The following is a 19,174-nucleotide window of genomic DNA, read 5'->3' as shown; positions in this document are numbered from 1 at the left end:
ATATAAAAGTTCATTTTTACTTACAGTACCATGAACCAGCCTTGCTGATCGGCGCAACATTTACACCATGTATTACACGTTAATTGTGTGCGGACTAAAGGAATCATAAGACTTAAAACTAAACAGCAGATATATAATTAAATAATCAATTGCAGTTCCCATCATACAGTTCAAAAATGTATGATAAAGTAATTATGCAAGAAACCAAGCAACTCCACTCCGCACGCCAAAGCCCATCTATAATCTTCTTCCCCCCCACCCCCGCCTTTCCTCCGTCCATTCACTCCCTCCCACCTTCTCCTCCCGCTCCCTGCCCTCCCACCCCTATCCCTCCCTGCCCTCCCACCCCTACCCCTCCACCCCCCTCCCTGGGTTGGCGATCGTCTACATGAGCCAGGCCTTTTACTTTTAATACAGAAAATACCAACACCGTATTGAAGTCCGTGGGCGGGTGGGAGATTTTTTTTGTGTCCACAAAAATCATGAATATGCAAAGCACAGAACCGCGAATGTAGAAACAGTTTGTATTTTATAAACCGCAAATACGCGGGGTCTGCAAATTCGTGGAGTCCGTGAATGTGGGGGTTTCACGGTATATCATTTTTGGCTCAATCTCTCAATAGTGAAGAATGACCTAAAAATTCTCGTATCCGGGTCCGGATCTTCACCATAATCTAATAAAATTTTCCTTGTCACACACCCAACCTGTCCACCAAGTTTTGGCCGAATCCATCCATAACCTTTTCAGATATCCTGTTGACAGACAAACAGAAGTGAAAACCTAACCTCCGTCTACCTTTAGTGGTGGAGTTAATAACAACACTTTAACGAGGAAAATTAAAGTTTAAAGTACGTGGGATATAAAATGGTGCGTTACTTTATCCAGGGCAGACTTTCACATTGGACTTGACAAAGTTTTAACATCTTCATGGATGCAAAGTTGAAGAATGTCAGAATGAATGCACATGCATCCTTACTATAATTGATGGATAGGTGTGTGTTTGCATGTGTGTCTGTGTGTTTGTCGAGCTGTTGCTCCTACAGTTCTGGGCCGATTATATCTAGACTTGCTGCATAGGATCAGCATGACCCCAATTAGTGTTTCGGGGTGTTTTTATCTTTGCCGGTGGTCTTGGAGAGGTGAGGGATGCAAATTATCCATGTAAATGTGTATGGTGTAGCGACGCCTCCAGGTAGGAGAGGATATTAAAAGTCCTCACCCTTTACAGTATGGTGTTCCTGTCCCTACACTTTCCAGTGCAGTGAGGTGTTTTGAATTATGCAGCACAAATTATTTTGGAGAGCTTTCTGAATTACAAGTTTGAATAAGGATAATAACATAAGCCGCCCTGGCTTATAGCAATTACATAATTGACAATCGAGTTGGGATATGAGAGAAAATGTTTGCACATGTTTTCAATACATGCAGGATGTCTAACCTTAAAAACAAATTTTGTGATATGAGAGAGAATGATGGAATAAACACTTCGGCAACATTGGACCATCAGAGTTCATACCCGGAAAGAGAAGTGGAATCTAGAGTCCCTATATACTAGAAGTAGCGACAACTTGCAATTTGACGCCATTTTGTTTCCATCGAGCGCGGCACACCGAGCCTGTGCCCATTGTGTGTGAAGTGTAATGTGTCCGTTTTCTAATCAAACTGTCTTTCCCTGTGCCCAAAAGGAGATTATATTACTCAACGCTTCATTTTCGTTCTTCCAACATGTCAGAATAAGCATCAATCAGACAGGATTGATTTAACCGCAAAACATATCGCAGCAAATGTGGCAAAATGAAGTGTGACGCACGAGTAAAGGTTCACACTGATGAGGGCCTATTTTGAGGCATACAGACCGAGTCGAAGAAATACACACAGGAAGTGACAGAATGCAGAATGGGGAAAGAAGTGGAAGAAGGAAAGGGAAAGACAAAAATGGAGGAAGAGTAGAGAATTTGAAAAGATAACAATTGTGAGCAGAAAAAAAGAGAGAAGCTTGAGAAGATTGATCGATTGATTGATTGAGTGCACTTCCCGAAGTTCTTGGGAAGATGTACTTTTCCTTTCGGGTGCAGCACAAGGCAGCGGGGGAGGCATCATTGGCCGAGGGTGCGGCTGTGACGCTGATGCAGTTCCCTTTGTAGGTTAGGGCAGGTATTTATAATTTATTCAGGATGCCAGCGATGGCTCACTTACTCTTAGCGAAGTACACCGTGAGAATTTTATCGTCCACCAAAGAATGCTGGCAGACGGGACACCCGTTAAACATCTATCCGAGGGACGGCACATATATTGATGAATCATCCTGACTGTGAAATTGAGTACCAGTTCACTGGTAATTCCCTGCTTGTCGTTAAAGGCGGCAAAAAAAAAGGGTTGGTGTCAGGAAGGGCATCTGGCCGTAAAACATTGCTTCAAAAAGGGGACCGAAAAACAACAACAACCACAGTTCCCGAAAAAGGCCAACCCCCGCTTGCGGGGAAAAATGGCCTCTAAAGGTGGTTTTTTTATTTATTTATCCTGACTGTGAAACACCGGGATGACAGTTTATAGCTCGGTCAGGATTCGAACCCAGGCGGGACAGCTTAGAGGGGAGAGTGCATACCCCGAGGTATCCTGCCATCCTGTAAATGGCAATACCGGTCATAATACTTTCAATGATATTTTATTACTCACCCATTGTTAAGTTATCTTGCTTGACTTGTGAAATATAAAAGTTTGGGTTCTGTAAGAAGAACAGTGAACAGAGATTACATTTGGGAATCAAAGCACAAAATTTTGTAAAAAAAAAACTTTATATTATAGTCGTAGATTAGTGCCGGGTAAAACTAACCAAGCACGTTGTAACAGAAAAATGTAACACGTACTACAGAATACCTTTTAAAATGTAAAACAGTCAATTGGCATCGCTAAAGTGTGGCCGAAGGATGAGATGTCAAATCACAAACCGGATGTTCACCTGTGGACGTCAACTGTATAAGAGTGCTCAGAAAACTGACAAGGGTAAGTAACATTTGCTTTGTTGTCGCGATCGTTACTTTAAAGTACCGAACAGAAAATGCTTCGCCGTGATACTCACTCGGTCTGCCCAGGTTCAAAAGGTGCTCCCGTGGATCTTTCACGTCATCATAATCAAACCATCAATCAGTCGGTTTAGCAGCGGCTTTGGAGCAACGATGTTGAACTTCTCCTGAAAAGCAACAACAAAAACATTAATGGTCAAATACCACTTATTTATTTATTTATTTACTGGAGTGAGGCTCATGGAAGAGTAAACTATGATGCTACGACCCACCTCCGCTCCCTTTTTATTTATTTATTTTTGGTTTACACCTTCCTTAGCCTGCTTGCATGTTCAGCGTTTACCTGGTGGGTGGTTTGTGTGGAGCCACCCGGCTGCTGGTTGCATCATTTTTTCTGTGGGCACGTCTGCCACTGATGCAGTCTCTCTATAACCAGTTATCTGGTACTCATTTTGCCGACCTCGGAAGGACAACAGGCTGAGTCAACCCCACCTGGCGTTAATTCAACGGGATTCAAACTCTTTACCTTAGGATCTTTCAACGGGATTCAGACTCAGGACCTTAGGATCCCAAGCCCACCACCCTAACCATGAAGCAATCCAGGTGATAACATAACACTGAGCATAACGGAAAGGAATTAGAATGAACCAAAAGGAACTTGCTAGGATATTTGCCCCCAATATGTTGTGTTGTGCATCACCTGTATTGCCATATTACAAAGTTTTGCTATACCCAAATTTTAGAGAATATGTACATGACACCGCATATACGAATCCTAGAATGGTAAAAAAGCACAGTCAGGGTGGGTTGAGTGAACCAAACAGAACGTATAACTAATTTAAGGTAACCAACGTTGTACCTGTGTTGATAGAATACCATGAGGTGAAAGTCTAAACAAGAGGGCAGGCAGGGTGCGTTGGAGAGGAAAATGGATTACCTGCAGCATAGAATCTCCTTAAATGAATCACACCCTTTCCATGTGACGATCCTCTGCCAAATTACCAATTTAACCTTACCTGTACACATATCCATCCATACCCTCCACCAAATCATATACATATTGTTACAGGTCGCGGACAGATGTTATAGACCGAGCGGTGGTGTAAGACCGCGACCTAACAAAACTCACCCGATTCCACCCGAACTTTGGCCGTATCGCACCGTAGCTGCCCAATGGGGAAAAGACAAAGGCGACGAATGCAAAGAGGAAAAAGAAGGCAAAGAAAGGTTTGGAAATACGACTGAATTTATTGGCTATTTACACACACAAGCAAAAAGGAGCAATCAAGTTTATTTACAACACATAAGACGCAGGTGACACAGTGCAAATACTAGCTTATCTACAGGCTTAATTAACCCAGGACAGAACAAACAGAACACTGACTCACGCGGGGAATGCCAGAAGGTGGATGGCTGGAGGTGAACGCTTGGTGGAGCCAACACGGAGCTTGGTGGAGGGGAACGCTCGGTGGAGCCAACACGGAGCTTGGTGGAGGGGAACGCTCGGTGGAGCCAACACGGAGCTTGGTGGAGGGGAACGCTCGGTGGAGCCAACACGGAGCTTGGTGGAGCCTTGGTGTGACGGGTTCTCTCTTCTCTGTAAAAGCTCAACCGTCTTGTCTCTGGTAAAAGCGAATCTCTCTGACTCCTCTCCACGGCTTGGGCTCCCTTGTGTCTGCCGGTAAAAACTCATCTCCCTTTTGCCACACCCCTGCCTTGGGTTATATAGGCCCCCGCCCCTCAACCTTTGCGAACCTCCCCGACCGCTCTTCCTCCGCCCTCTGTAGCCAAACCCCTGGCTCATGGTTGGTCGAGCGGGGCTGGTTCACTCCTCCCCCTCTATGACGAGGTGGAGACACGCCTTTCTTCCCTGACTCGAGCCTCGTGGTCAATGGCGGTTATTGGAGGGGAGGTAATATGGGCAATCGAGGCTCGGCAATGACGAGAGGGGATGTAATATGGGATGGAGATTTTGGGGATGGGAAGGAAAGGGGATCTATTCTCTTTCACTGGTGCAATGGAGTACTTTCAATTAATGGGAGACACAGCCTTATCCTAAAACACAGAATAAGAGATAACTATCAACAGGTATATTCTATTACTTGGCTGACGTGTATGCTTGTGGACAATGGGACGCCCTTTTGGTCTTTACACAGCTCCGGAGGCAGGAGGCACAGAATAAACAATAATCACAATAGTACAGCACACAATCAAAAAATATACAGTCCTCATATCCACAACACTGCACCCTCCTCCTCTTAGGCACGTCCCGGGCCTACAACTTTTATTTAGTGTGACACGTAGGTGTAGTTCCCTCTACTTTTAACCTGACCCTGAGTGCGACAGTTTTAAAACATAAATAAATGTGTCCCGCTGCTCCATTGCACCCTGCCTAACAGACTTACGCCCACAGTTAACCGAATTGCGGAATGGTCTTCAAACTATACACTGACGGTGGGGAGCATTATCTACAATTGACGCTACTTTTATTTACAAAACTAACCCAGGACCTGTAATTGTTCTTTCTGGGGGGGAGACAGTCTGCTCTGCATCAATGCACCATTAAAAGCACCCAAAAACGCACCCAAGCACCAATCGGTGCAGTCACCATAGTTCATCAGTGTTCCATAAAAATAAACCAACAACCCCTAACCCTGCAGGTGATCTCTTGCTTCTTCGGCTCCCTCTGCTGGTTATTATTATTTGTCTTCCAGATGTTGTCATTCTCTTTTGCTTTGCTTACTGGCGGCCTATTTGCAATAAAGTGTGCCCAATGTGTCCTTCTTATTTATTTTATTTATGGCCCACAGGGCCGACTAGTGTGGTTCACCTGTGGGGCATCGGTGCCCTGTGGCCAAGGTCCGCCAGCAAGATTTCGGGCCCTCATGGCCGGTTCCAGCAGAGGGGCCATGCCCCAACCCATGGGGTCCATAAGTGGTGCTCGGCCACAGGCATGTGGTCCATAATGTGGTGCATCGATGCAGACAGCTGGTTCTGGGAATTTCGGGCGCACAATGGCCGACCCACGCACGCTCCCCTCGGCGCCCAACGGCGCACAGGTCATGTGGGAGACAAAAGAAAGACAATTGAGCGAGGGGTAAGGTCACAAGGGTACACGTCAAAAAGGCAATGCAAGGCGAAATGCGTACGGAGGGCGAAGTGAGAAAGCTCGTCCCTACCGTACGTCACCCCCCTGTTACCTAGCCCACCCTTGCCCTTACCCCATATGTACAAAACCTACACATTACCAATTCGTCACTACTGTCACGTCTTCCCCATATTTCCCCTATACCAAATTCGTCTCCACAATCCCTCTACTTCAAAATTTGCCATCACCAAATTCATCATCAATCCTCATAAGGAGGCAGAGATGGAACATCAAAGCACAATGTCACACCCACGTCATGATGCTTCTCACAATCCAAACATTTGCATCATAAAAATAATTAAACCATGGCATGGTGTGGAGTACCTGTCACCTCAGGTGAGTGGATGCAGATGGTGCGAGGAGACTTCATCCTAACTACTTTCTAAATGACATTAACACACTTTACACTACCCGGGGTCTTTCCCTGCCAATCCATTGGCCAACTTACACTATGGGTTCTAATAACCAATTCCCATTGATCAAACTGTGGTGCTTTTCAATTTGGGGTCTCACTCCCCCGATTCATCTCCCGGTGCCCTCGCACAATTTCTGGGCCGCGACGTGTAACTCTCCCAGCAGGTCTACCCACCTGCACACCCCCACCACTGCAGTTGCCTCCGAGCTTACCTGCTCCCTGCCCTAACCTAACTACCTGGGGAAGGCCCTCTGGCGCTCTCCCCACTCGGTGCCCTCTCTGGCACTGGGCTACCCGGGTCCGTCCTCCGGATCCTCGGGCCCCACTGACACTAACGGCTCCCAGAGCCCACCTGCGGCCTCACCTGGCCGACATCCTCACAGTGGTGGAGTGCCCAAACCAACTACACATACTAACAGGCTACACGCCCAGCCATTTCCACAACACTAATGCACCCATCCGCAATACCATTCTGTCACCCGCACCACAGATGCCAATATCCACTACAATTTACCTGTACCCTCTACCTAACACTTACACTACCCGCCCCGGGTATCCGTGATGGGGGTCCACTCTTCCCCCATTCACACCTTCGCACCATCCACTCCACTCCACAATTTCCACCATTCTCACTCCACGACCATCCATTCCAATACTCCAGATATTCCACACTACCATTTATTCCACACAGCCACATACACCTGTTCTTCATTCACCTGTCGTTGCACACCTGTGCAATCATACCTGGTGCCACCTGCACCCTCCTTTCTTCCTGGACCATTTGGTCAACACCACACGCAATCACCACTACTCCCTCATACACTGCTCCACACACCTGTTCAGTTGCACACCTGTGCAATCACACCTGTTCCATTCTCACCTGTTCAATCCTCACACACACGGCATCATCTCAGCTAACTTATCCCCTCTGAAACTTGCGCTTCCCAGTCGTCCCTTTAAACTATTGCGCTCCCACGTCATTATAATCCACACTAATCTACCTGCGTCCCCACTACAGGTATCAGTCACTAACTAACTTAACGTCACCTAAGGTCATCTTCGCTAGATCTCTAACAATATCCTAACCCACCCGGGCTAGTTTTCACTGCCATACACCCCATAAACTATAGCGCATTTGCCCCACGTCTGTGAGGGATGGTGGATTTGCCATCCCACCACATCGGGGGTCTCTCCACTATCAATTTTGTTCGTCCAAATTCCAACCAATTCAAAAATTTTCCATTTACTGCCAATTCTACCCACTATTATAAATTTCGTATCAAATCACTACCATCATCATCCGTCTACTTATTACATCCTCTCGGTGCGCCATGACATCATTAAACTCGGTTTCGCAAAGCCGAGCAATGAATTCGGGTGGTTTGGTCGCCTGCAGGTTGAATCCGTCCGGCTTTCGGTTCAAGGGAGGTGGTTTGGTTGGACCGAGGCTCCACGCACCATCTCGGCGCGGCACCTTGCGGTCCCGGGCCCGATGGCTCAATCTCCCCCGGTCGGAACCCCGTCCCCACGAGGGGGCACCGTTCCGCCTCCTCCCACTCGCCCTTGAACCGGACCGGTCGCCTCGCCCGGCAAAGCCCGGACTCGACCGTGCGGGGCGGGGCCAAGCCCGAATCGGCAACGACGCTTCGAAGAGAAGCGACGCAGCATCGATCCGCGCCGGGCCTCGCACCCAACCAAGCACCGCTCGCACCGAGTGCTCGCATCGGCTATCCGTCGCTCTAACCACTAAACCGGTCACCGTCGGTGCTTTACTTGCATACTTACAAGCATACGCTACCCCTTTCACCCTCACAAAACCTGGCGTTCCAACGCCGTCCGTACATTCCACCAACGCTCTCTCTGTTACACACCACACCTCTTGCGCACACTTCGGTCCACACCTCTCCTCCGTTACGTCCTCCGTAACACTCACCATGGGCGTGCACTCCGTATTGCTCTCACTCCCTGTGTCACACCCCGTACACACCGACGTGCATTCTCGCTCGCACTCGGTTTCACTCCCACACTTTATAACACACCCACTCGCCGACGCACACTTTTTTCTCCCACGCGTGCCATTTCCACTCACACGGGACCCTTCACCAACGCCCGGGTGCTTCCTCGATCCCAAGCGCGCGAAAATTATTTTGTCGCTAAACATCCTCCTGCAAAATCTACCCGCACAATATACAGCACGACTCACCTGGGGGATCCTTTTCTCCACGCGAACCTGCAAACTTCCATTCGGGTTAGCGAGTACAGCATCAGGATGTGCATCTAGACTTTGAGCAATTTCTATTCCTTCCTCCGATTGTTGCTCTTTTAACTTTAAGTCCCCGGTCTCTCCAATTTCAACTATACCCATAATTTCTTTGTTCACCTCGACGACCGTTGGCTTTAATAAAATTCCCTCTACCTCATCGGTCGCCGGCTTTTTCAAACCCCGTGTCGCGATTTCTACCCCCGTCATTGTACCCGTGCTTTCCTCCGCTTCGCTCAACCAGCGCTTTTCGACCCGCTTTACCTCCTCGTGCACCCGTGGGACCTGCTCGCCCAACCTGCGGTCTCTGTCCCTCTGCTCCCTTTCCTCCCTATCGGCCCTCATTCCGTTCGTTATTGCTTCCATTTTTGCATTCATTTCGGCCATGAAGGCTTGCATCTGGGCCACCGTTGGTAGTACAAAGGGTACTGTCACGATTTGTTGCCACAAAAGGTTCAAATCCAACGGCGGCGCTGCTACGGTCGCGGGCGTGGGCGCCGTGGCCATGTGCGAGGCGCCATTTTGCGCGTCTGATACCCCCTCAACCACATTGCCATTTTTCTCCTCCCTTTCCTCCACATACATTTCCCCGAGGTCCTGGGTCGATTCCATCCCGTCTATCTCTCCCACCGGCATCCCGTCGCCTTGAACAGCCATGGCGCGATTTCAAAATTCGGGTTTTGCTTTAAAAAAAACAAATTTCGGCAGCTCGTAATTTTGACCAAAAATTTTTTTTTATAGATGTTTTAAAAATTTGGTTCGGGACCCGAATTCCACTCCCAGACACCAATTGTTACAGGTCGCGGACAGATGTTATAGACCGAGCGGTGGTGTAAGACCGCGACCTAACAAAACTCACCCGATTCCACCCGAACTTTGGCCGTATCGCACCGTAGCTGCCCAATGGGGAAAAGACAAAGGCGACGAATGCAAAGAGGAAAAAGAAGGCAAAGAAAGGTTTGGAAATACGACTGAATTTATTGGCTATTTACACACACAAGCAAAAAGGAGCAATCAAGTTTATTTACAACACATAAGACGCAGGTGACACAGTGCAAATACTAGCTTATCTACAGGCTTAATTAACCCAGGACAGAACAAACAGAACACTGACTCACGCGGGGAATGCCAGAAGGTGGATGGCTGGAGGTGAACGCTTGGTGGAGCCAACACGGAGCTTGGTGGAGGGGAACGTTCGGTGGAGCCAACACGGAGCTTGGTGGAGGGGAACGCTCGGTGGAGCCAACACGGAGCTTGGTGGAGGGGAACGCTCGGTGGAGCCAACACGGAGCTTGGTGGAGCCTTGGTGTGACGGGTTCTCTCTTCTCTGTAAAAGCTCAACCGTCTTGTCTCTGGTAAAAGCGAATCTCTCTGACTCCTCTCCACGGCTTGGGCTCCCTTGTGTCTGCCGGTAAAAACTCATCTCCCTTTTGCCACACCCCTGCCTTGGGTTATATAGGCCCCCGCCCCTCAACCTTTGCGAACCTCCCCGACCGCTCTTCCTCCGCCCTCTGTAGCCAAACCCCTGGCTCATGGTTGGTCGAGCGGGGCTGGTTCACTCCTCCCCCTCTATGACGAGGTGGAGACACGCCTTTCTTCCCTGACTCGAGCCTCGTGGTCAATGGCGGTTATTGGAGGGGAGGTAATATGGGCAATCGAGGCTCGGCAATGACGAGAGGGGATGTAATATGGGATGGAGATTTTGGGGATGGGAAGGAAAGGGGATCTATTCTCTTTCACTGGTGCAATGGAGTACTTTCAATTAATGGGAGACACAGCCTTATCCTAAAACACAGAATAAGAGATAACTATCAACAGGTATATTCTATTACTTGGCTGACGTGTATGCTTGTGGACTATGGGACGCCCTTTTGGTCTTTACACAGCTCCGGAGGCAGGAGGCACAGAATAAACAATAATCACAATAGTACAGCACACAATCAAAAAATATACAGTCCTCATATCCACAACAATATATATATATACACACACACATCTCGTTTTTTCATTTCTGTTCCTCACAATTCTATTTGCTTTTTGGAGAGCAGGGCTTTTGGGCCCTGTGCTTTTTCTGGTCTTCATCAATGATCTCTCTGTCTCTCTTGAAAATCCTCTCTATCTCTTTGCTGATGACTCTACTCTCTGTCGCTCCACTCTTCATCCCTCAGATCGGCAGTCTGCAGCCTCCTCACTCTCTGCAGACCTGGACAAAATCACAGACTGGCAAACAAATGGAACATGTCTTTCAATCCTGACAAATCTCACACTCTTAGGATGTCTCTCCGAAAAGACCGACTGGACAACCCTCCCATCCACTTTATGAATAATCTTCTCCAAGAAGTTCTGTCACTCCAGCTTTTTGGGTCTCACTATTTGCCATGATCTTTCCTGGGAAAACCACATTTCAAATCTGGCCTCCAAAGCCAGTCGCCAGCTGGGCATCCTCCGTCGTGTGAAGTCCTTCCTTGGCACACCTGAGCTCCTCACCACATACAAGGCTTTCATCCGCAGCTCAATGGAATACTGCTCTCCCCTCTGGCTGGTGCTCCTGCCTCACACCTAGCTCGTCTTCACGCTGTTGAAACCAAAGTGTTCAGAATCATTGGAATCTCCCGCGATGAAGCTAACTCCAAGGGCCTCTCACTCACTCACCGTAGGCAGGTTGGTGGTCTTTCCGTCTTCTACTGACTTCTCTCTGGCCTTGCCCCCCCCCCCCCCCCCCCCCGCAGCTCTCTCTGGGCTCTGTCCCGCAAATATTCCTACAGGTTGCACAAGATCTGCCTGCAACCCTCTTATGGTCAAACTGCCAAAATCAAGACTTTCTGCTCACCTTCACTCCTTCATTCCTCTTTTCTCCCGCCTCTGGAACAAACTCCCTCACTCCCTTCAATCCCACTCCTCCCTCCAGGTCTTTAAAACAGCTGTTCACCACCATCTCTTATCTTCCCCCATCCAAAACCTTGATCTTTTCTACCCCCGCTAATTTCACCCCAAATCCACTTTTTTGAAATACCAACTTCTGTCCTGGAAGTCCTTGGTGTCCTTGTGTTTTATACTTCTCCTTCCCCCCCCCCCCCCTTCCCACGCCTCCTCCCCCCAAGCCCTCTCCCTTCCACACATCTCCCTGCTCTCAAATGTTGTGTTTGTGTGCTTCCCCTTCTCTCCCAATCTTGTTTTCCGCTCCCTCTTTTTATATATTTTGTTTGTCTGGTTGATTTGTTTGTGAAGTAAATGTTAGCTCTTTCACGAGCCTCAATTCAGTATACAAAAAACAAAAAACAAAATTCTCTATTTTATACACACACACACACACACACACACACACACACACACACACACACACACACACACACACACACACACACACACACACACACACACACACACACACACACACTAATAAAAGTTTAATATTAAGTTGTAATACAATCTGCAAGGCTTTTCCCTCGTATACATTCGTCGGTTTAGTTCAAATAAATTTTTGAAACACCAAACAACGTAAACGCCACCAGGAGAGAAAATAAAGTGAAAACGTTTAAAATTAAACACAGGGAATGAGGGGAACGCATGTGAGAGCGAAACTGAGCAGGTGAGTCGCAGCAACTGTGGGGTTAAAAATAAAATTGAGAACCAGACCTACCAAGTCGGTAACACTTGGTCTGTGGTGAAGACCAAATCCACGGAGAATAACGAACGTCATACGACGAGGCACAAACCGTCCATCAAACTACCACAGTACACGAACTGTATAACAATACGAACTCGTCTTGTCTGTACTAGTGTACTTCCTATTTTTCTTTCGTTGTTGTTGTTGTTCTTTTTCGATGATATTTCTTTCTTTTTGGACTTCCATCTGAGAGTAAGAGAGACAACAGAGAACCACAACGAAACGAGGAAAAATAAAGATAAACACAATAGGAATTTATAACTAGAGATAAAGTCATTGGGTCTGAATCTGACAAAGCATCCAGATTCAGCCCTTGATCGCTCGTTCCGGTTTCCAAGCGGCTCGAAAAGCGGTTTAAAGGGAATGGCTTACTTGGCAAGCGATAGCAAGCTGCTTGCTAACGGAACGCACCACTGATTAATAATTCCGACAAAACGCCGCAGATATCGCCGCTAACTACACCGACATGGCGATTTGATAACATCGGCTGTGTTATTGTGAGACTGGAATTGGAGGTACAAGCAGGGCAGGGGTGTCGAGTCATGTGGATCCTTGGCGTGTGCGAGATTGTCGGAACACCCGTGTGAGGGAGAGTGTGTAGAGTGTGTAGAATGTGTGGGAGGAAGACTAGGAAGTGACTGTTTCTTCCTTTTATTACAAGAGTACAAAAAATCAGTTATGTTCAGTCACAAAGAAACAAAACACAATAAAATGGTCTCAAGGAAAGGTTATTTTCAAGTCATCATCATCAAGTGTGCATATGACATCATTAAAAACCCACTTTTCTTTAAAACATGTTAAATTCTTGTTCATTTTAAAAAACCGGTACTCTAGCTTTAGTCTTGCATTTACAAGAGCTGGGGTGGGGGTGGGGGTGTGGGAGGAAGTGAAGGTGGGGGTGTGGGAGGAAGTGAGGGTGGGGGTGTGGGAGGAAGTGAGGGTGGGGGTGTGGGAGGAAGTGAGGGTGGGGTGGAGTCGAGGGTGGGGGTGTGTAGGGGGTGTGGTAGGAAAAGCCATTGTATATATAGAGTTACATGACATGTCCGGAAAATTCTGGTGTGGGTGTGGGAGTGTGGGTGGAGAGGGTGGGTGTGGGAGAGGGTGGGGGTGTGGGAGGAAGTGAGGGTGGGGGTGTGGGAGGAAGTGAAGGTGGGGGTGTGGGAGGAAGTGAGGGTGGGGGTGTGGGAGGAAGTGAGGGTGGGGGTGTGGGAGGAAGTGGAGGGTGGGGTGGAGTCGAGGGTGGGGGTGTGTAGGGGGTGTGGTAGGAAAAGCCATTGTATATACTAGGGCATGCCCGTACTATATATACTAGGGCATGCCCGTACTATATATAAGCTAGGACGTGCCCGTACGTGGGTGCCCGTTCCTTGCCAAAAAAAAAAAAAAAAAAAATTTGTGTAGGGGTGTGTGTGTGTAAACATCCTAGGGCGTGCCCGTACGTGGGTGCAAAAAAACATGCGTGCAAACAACAACAAAAAAAAACTTTGAAACCACGTGGCAGTAACGACCACAGAACCCCCCCCCCCCCTCTATTTACATGAATGGTTTGGTCCATTCGCAACGACCACAGAACCCCCCCCTCTATTTACATGCAATGGTTTGGTCCAAAGCGAACGGCTTGCAGTGTTTGGTAAAGAAATCGCCATAGCTCGGTAAGTACTTGTCCGATTAATATGAAACCTTGAAAAGGCACATCCTCGGGTCCCCAGCAATATACCTGGCAAGTTTAAAGTATATCGGACCCGTGGTTGTCGAGAAACAGCGGTCACAGACAAACATACACACATACACACATACACACATACACACATACACACATACACACAGAGATTAATGGAATTATAGATAGATAGGACGTGCCCGTAAGTGCGTGATGTTACCGTACAATGAATGTATCGTCCCGACGCCGCAGCTCGGATGGCGCTGCAGTTAATCGGGCCCCCAAATTCCTCATCGACGATAACTAAACAATATATTATATGAATCGCACCGTACATACCTCCTTCTAGATCTTGTTCTTGTCTTGATATACTCACTCAGGTTCACTCTATCACGCTGAGTCCTCCCAGCTCCTCCAAATGGCGCCCGCTAGCCGCTACGTAAGTCCGGAAGTGACGTCCTCATTTGACTGTCCGGAAGGTCGCAAATCGCAGTTACGATGAATCGCAAATTAGTTTTAATTAGTTTTAAAACATAGTTTAACGGCAACATAGTTTGCCGACGGGAAATAAATGAATACGCTCTCAAATGTGCCATCCGAGGCAGAGTCTGTTCGCCACGTTCGGCACACGTGATAGCTCGCTGCTCTCTGATTGGTTGAATCGTTTTTTGGACATAGCTCGGTAACTACTTCTGCGATTAATTTAAAACCTTGAAAAGGCACATCCTCGGGTCCCCAGCAATATACCTGGCAAGTTTCAAGTATATCGGACCGGTAGTTGTCGAGAAACAGCGGTCACAGACAAACATACAAACATACAAACAAACATACACACAGAGATTAGTGGAATTATAGATAGATAGAGTTACATGACATGTCCGGAAAATTCTGGTCACGTGGGTTGTGGACGCCATTTTGTTTCCATTCACCGCGAATCGGTGGGTTCCATTCTCTGAGAAAGTAAAGAATATGACATACGCCATTTTGTTTCCATTTTCCGCGAATCGGTCTGTTCCATCTATCTATATATATAAAACACAGTTTGTGTGTGTGTGTGTAATGTTACCGATAGACTCCTAAACGGAGAGGCTTACGTGCTTGATATTTGACATAGACATGGCCATTGAGCCTGGGACGAACATGGCCGAACTCAAAATATTTGACGATCCATATTTTTTATTCATATTTACCTCAGCGCATTTCAGCGAAGTACCCGCTAATCTCAGCCGGTTCCAGAGCAGCTCGCTGATTCGCTCAGAGCGATCACATGATGTTCCATCCCGTCACACGTCACACGTTTTTTCACCTTTTATGCGATCGTGTTTTGTATCGATTTTGTGCGATATGAATTAAATGTCTGAAACAGCTGTGAAACGTCTTTCCACAACCCTTCCGTAACCGATTGAAGCAGTTTATTGCCGCACAAAACGAGATCCGCGAAGCGAGTTGGTCGAGTCGTGCTGACCAAGATGGCGACACGGCGGCTTCACTTTTCACGGAGTATGAGCGTTCTATATATTTTCAATTCAGTGCGCCCGTGATTTGTGGCATAGACATGACCATTGGGCCTTCACGGTGTAATTTGTGCGAGGCTTTTGTCCGAGTGAGCTTGAGTCGAGAGGGCGAATGTACGGGTTGGGAATGTACGGGTCTCCCTTCCCCCGCCCGGCAACGCCGGTACTGGAGGACGTCACAGGATCGGTGAGTCTCCAAAATCCGCTTCGTGCTGTTGCGAATATGCAGGACTACGTCCGATTGTTGTGCTGCTCTCCAACCTTGAGAACTGCAACGTCATTGTTGACTGGCCATCCCCTTCCCCCTCCCCCCTCTGTCCCCCCCTTCCCTTCCCCCTCCACCCTACCACTCCCCTTCTCCCCTCCCCCTCCCTTTTCCCCCTCCCCCTCCCTTTTCCCCCTCCCCCTCCCTTTTCCCCCTCCCCCTCCCTTTTCCTCTCCCCCCTCCCCCTCCCTTTTCCTCTCCCCCCTCCCCCTTCCCTCCCTTTCCCCCTCCTCCCTTTCCCCCTCCCCCTCCCCTTCCCCTCCCCCTCCCCCTCCCCTTCCCCCTCCCCCTCCCCCTCCCTTTCCCCTCCCTTTCCCCCTCCCCTCCCTTTCCCCCTCCCCCTCCCCTCCCTTTCCCCCTCCCCCTCCCCTCCCTTTCCCCCTCCCCCTCCCCTCCCCTCCCCCCTCCCTCCTCCCCTCCCCTCCCCCCTCCCTCCTCCCCTCCCCCCTCTCTCCTCCCCTCCCCTCCCCTCTCTTTCCCCCTCCCCCTCCCCTCTTCCCCCTCCCCCTCCCCTTCCCTCCCCCCTCCCCCTCCCCTTCCCTCCCCCCTCCCCTCCCCTCCCCTCCCCCTCCCCTCCCCCCCTCCCCTCCCTTTCCCCCTCCCCCCTCCCCTCCCCCCCTCCCTCCTCCCCCCTCCCCTCCCTTTCCCCCTCCCCCTCCCCTCCCCCCTCCCCTCCCTCCCCCTCCCCTCCCCCCTCCCCTCCCTCCCCCTCCCCTCCCCTCCCCCCCCTCCCCTCCCCCTCCCCCTCCCCTTCCCCCTCCCCTCCCTTTCCCCCTCCCCCTCCCCTCCCCCTCCCCTCCCTTTCCCCCTCCCCCCTCCCCTCCCTTTCCCCCTCCCCCTCCCCTCCCCCCTCCCCCTCCCCTCCCTTTCCCCCTCCCCTCCCCTCCCCCTTCCCGCTCCCCCCTCCCTTCCCCCTCCACCCTCCCCCTCCCTTCCCCCTCCACCCTCCCCCCTCCCTTCCTTCCCCCTCCACCCTACCCCCTCCCCTTCCCTTTTCCCCCTCCCCTCCCCCTCCCCCTCCCCCCTTCCCCTTCCCCCTTCCCCTCCCCCCTCCCCCTTCCCCCTCCACCCTACCCCTCCCCTCTTCTCCCCTCCCCCCCTCTTCTCCCCTCCCCCCTCTTCTCCCCTCCCCCCTCCCCCCCGTTCCCCTCCCCACACCCCCTCGCTCCCCTCCCCCCACCCCCTCGTTCCCCTCCCCCCACCCCCTCCCCCTTCCCACCCCCCTCCCCCTTCCCACCCCCCTCCCCCCTCCCACCCCCTTCCCCCCTCCCACCCCCCTCCCCCCTCCCACCCCCTTCCCCCTCCCTCTCCCCCCTCCCCCCTCCCTCTCCCCCCTCCCCCTCCCTCTCCCCCCTCCCCCTCCCTCTCCCCCCTCCCTCTCCCCCCTCCCACCCCCCCTCCCTCTCCCCCCTCCCACCCCCTCCCTCTCCCCCCTCCCTTCCTTCCCCCTCCACCCTACCCCCTCCCCTTCCCTTTTCCCCCTCCTCTCCCCCTCCCCCTCCCCCCTTCCCCTTCCCCCTTCCCCTCCCCCCTCCCCCTTCCCCCTCCACCCTACCCCTCCCCTCTTCTCCCCTCCCCCCTCTTCTCCCCTCCCCCCCTCTTCTCCCCTCCCCCCTCTTCTCCCCTCCCCCCTCCCCCCCGTTCCCCTCCCCCCACCCCCTCGCTCCCCTCCCCCCACCCCCTCGTTCCCCTCCCCCCACCCCCTCCCCCTTCCCACCCCCCTCCCCCCTCCCACCCCCTTCCCCCCTCCCACCCCCTCCCCCCCTCCCTCTCCCCCTCCCTCTCCCCCCTCCCACCCCCCCTCCCTCTCCCCCCTCCCACCCCCCCTCCCTCTCCCCCCTCCCACCCCCCTCCCTCTCCCCCCTCCCACCCCCTCCCTCTCCCCCCTCCCACCCCCCTCCCTCTCCCCCCTCCCACCCCCTCCCTCTCCCCCTCCCTCTCCCCCCTCCCACTCCCCCCTCCCACTCCCCCCTCCAATCCCTCACCCTCCCCCCTCCAATCCCTCACCCTCCCCCTCCCATCCCTCACCCTCCCCTCCCCCCTCCCCCTTCCCCCCCTCCCCCCTCCCCCCTCCCCCCTCCCCCTTCCCCCCTCCCCTTTCCCCCCTCCCCTCCCCCCTCCCCTCCCCCCCCCGCCCTTCCCCCCTCCCGTCCCCCCATTCCCCCCTCCCGTCCCCCCATTCGCCCCCTCCCGTCCCCCCATTCCCCCCATCCCGTTCCCCCATTCCCCCCTCCCGTCCCCCCATTCCCCCCTCCCTTCCCCCCTCCCCCTCCCTTCCCCCCCTCCCTTCCCCCCTCCCCCTCCCTTCCCCCCTCCCCCTCCCCCCTCCCTTCCCCCCTCCCCCCCGTCCCCCGTCCCCCCTCCTCCCCTCCCCCTTCCCCCCCTCCCCCTTCCCCCCTCCTCCTTCCCCCCTCCCCTTCCCTCCCCCTCCGGCCCCTCCCTCCTCCCCTCCCCCCTCTCCCTCCTCCCACCCCTCCCCCCTCTCCCTCCTCCCACCCCTCCCACCCCTCCCCCCTCCCCCCTCTCCCTCCTCCCACCCCTCCCCCCCTCCCACCCCTCACCCTCCCCCCCACCCCTCCCATCCCTCACCCTCCCCATCCCCCCCTCTTCTCCCCTCTCCCCCTCCCACTCTTCTCCCCTCCCCCCCGTTCCCCGCCCCTCCCCCGCCCGGCAATGCCGGGTACTTCTGCTAGTCTGTGATAAAGTAATGAATATGGCATGATTGCAGTGTTTTGGTGGAAAAATATGATGAAAATATGAACATGGGATTAAAACATTTTTATTGATGCCCAAATACAATTTAAACACAGCAACTGTATTTCATTGTTATTCTTTTTCTCCTTATAATTATTTATTTAATCATCACTCATTCCTCATGTCTATGTTTATCTTTCTATATTTCCATCACCTTTGACTTTCATCTCATCTTGCATTACATGGCCAAGAATATGTGGACACCTGAACATCACACCCATATGTGCTCGTCGAACATCTCATTCCAGAATCATGGCCATTAATATGGAGTTGGTCACCCCTTTGCTGCTATAACAGCCTTCACTCTTCCGGGAAGGCTTTCTACTAGATGTTGGAACATTGCTGCGGGGGATTTGCTTCCATTCAGCCACAAAAGCATTCGTGAGGTTGGGCACTGATGTTGGGCACTGATGTTGGGCGATTAGGCCTGGCTCGCAGTCGGCGTTGCAATTCATCCCAAAGGTTTT

At 51.4% G+C, this 19,174-nt stretch overlaps 1 protein-coding gene across 8 annotated transcripts in view; it reads right to left on the bottom strand.

Annotated features, from left to right (window-relative positions):
* LOC137434985 (ranBP-type and C3HC4-type zinc finger-containing protein 1-like) overlaps nt 1–12,676 on the bottom strand; it is a 37,547-nt gene extending 24,871 nt beyond the window's left edge. For 4 of the 8 annotated variants that reach the window (XM_068128283.2, XM_078784878.1, XM_078784875.1 and 1 more), the window contains exons 1-4: nt 12,488–12,662; nt 3,081–3,191; nt 2,879–2,960; nt 2,678–2,726 (exon numbers count right to left, since the gene is read on the bottom strand). In XM_068128283.2, the coding sequence (XP_067984384.2) occupies nt 2,678–2,681 (4 nt within the window). In that variant the 5' untranslated portion in view covers nt 2,682–2,726; nt 2,879–2,960; nt 3,081–3,191; nt 12,488–12,662. Of the gene's footprint in view, nt 1–2,677; nt 2,727–2,878; nt 2,961–3,080; nt 3,192–12,487 lie in introns of all 8 variants that reach the window. The other 4 variants (XM_068128282.2, XM_078784874.1, XM_068128284.2 and 1 more) reach the window with 3 other exon arrangements.
* Nucleotides 12,677–19,174: the final 6,498 nt, after the last annotated feature.

The sequence above is a fragment of the Myxine glutinosa genome, chromosome 9 (assembly GCF_964187855.1).
Source record: "Myxine glutinosa chromosome 9, kmMyxGlut1.1, whole genome shotgun sequence".
NCBI lineage: Eukaryota > Metazoa > Chordata > Myxini > Myxiniformes > Myxinidae > Myxine > Myxine glutinosa.
This window is presented reverse-complemented; position numbering and strand designations above follow the sequence as displayed.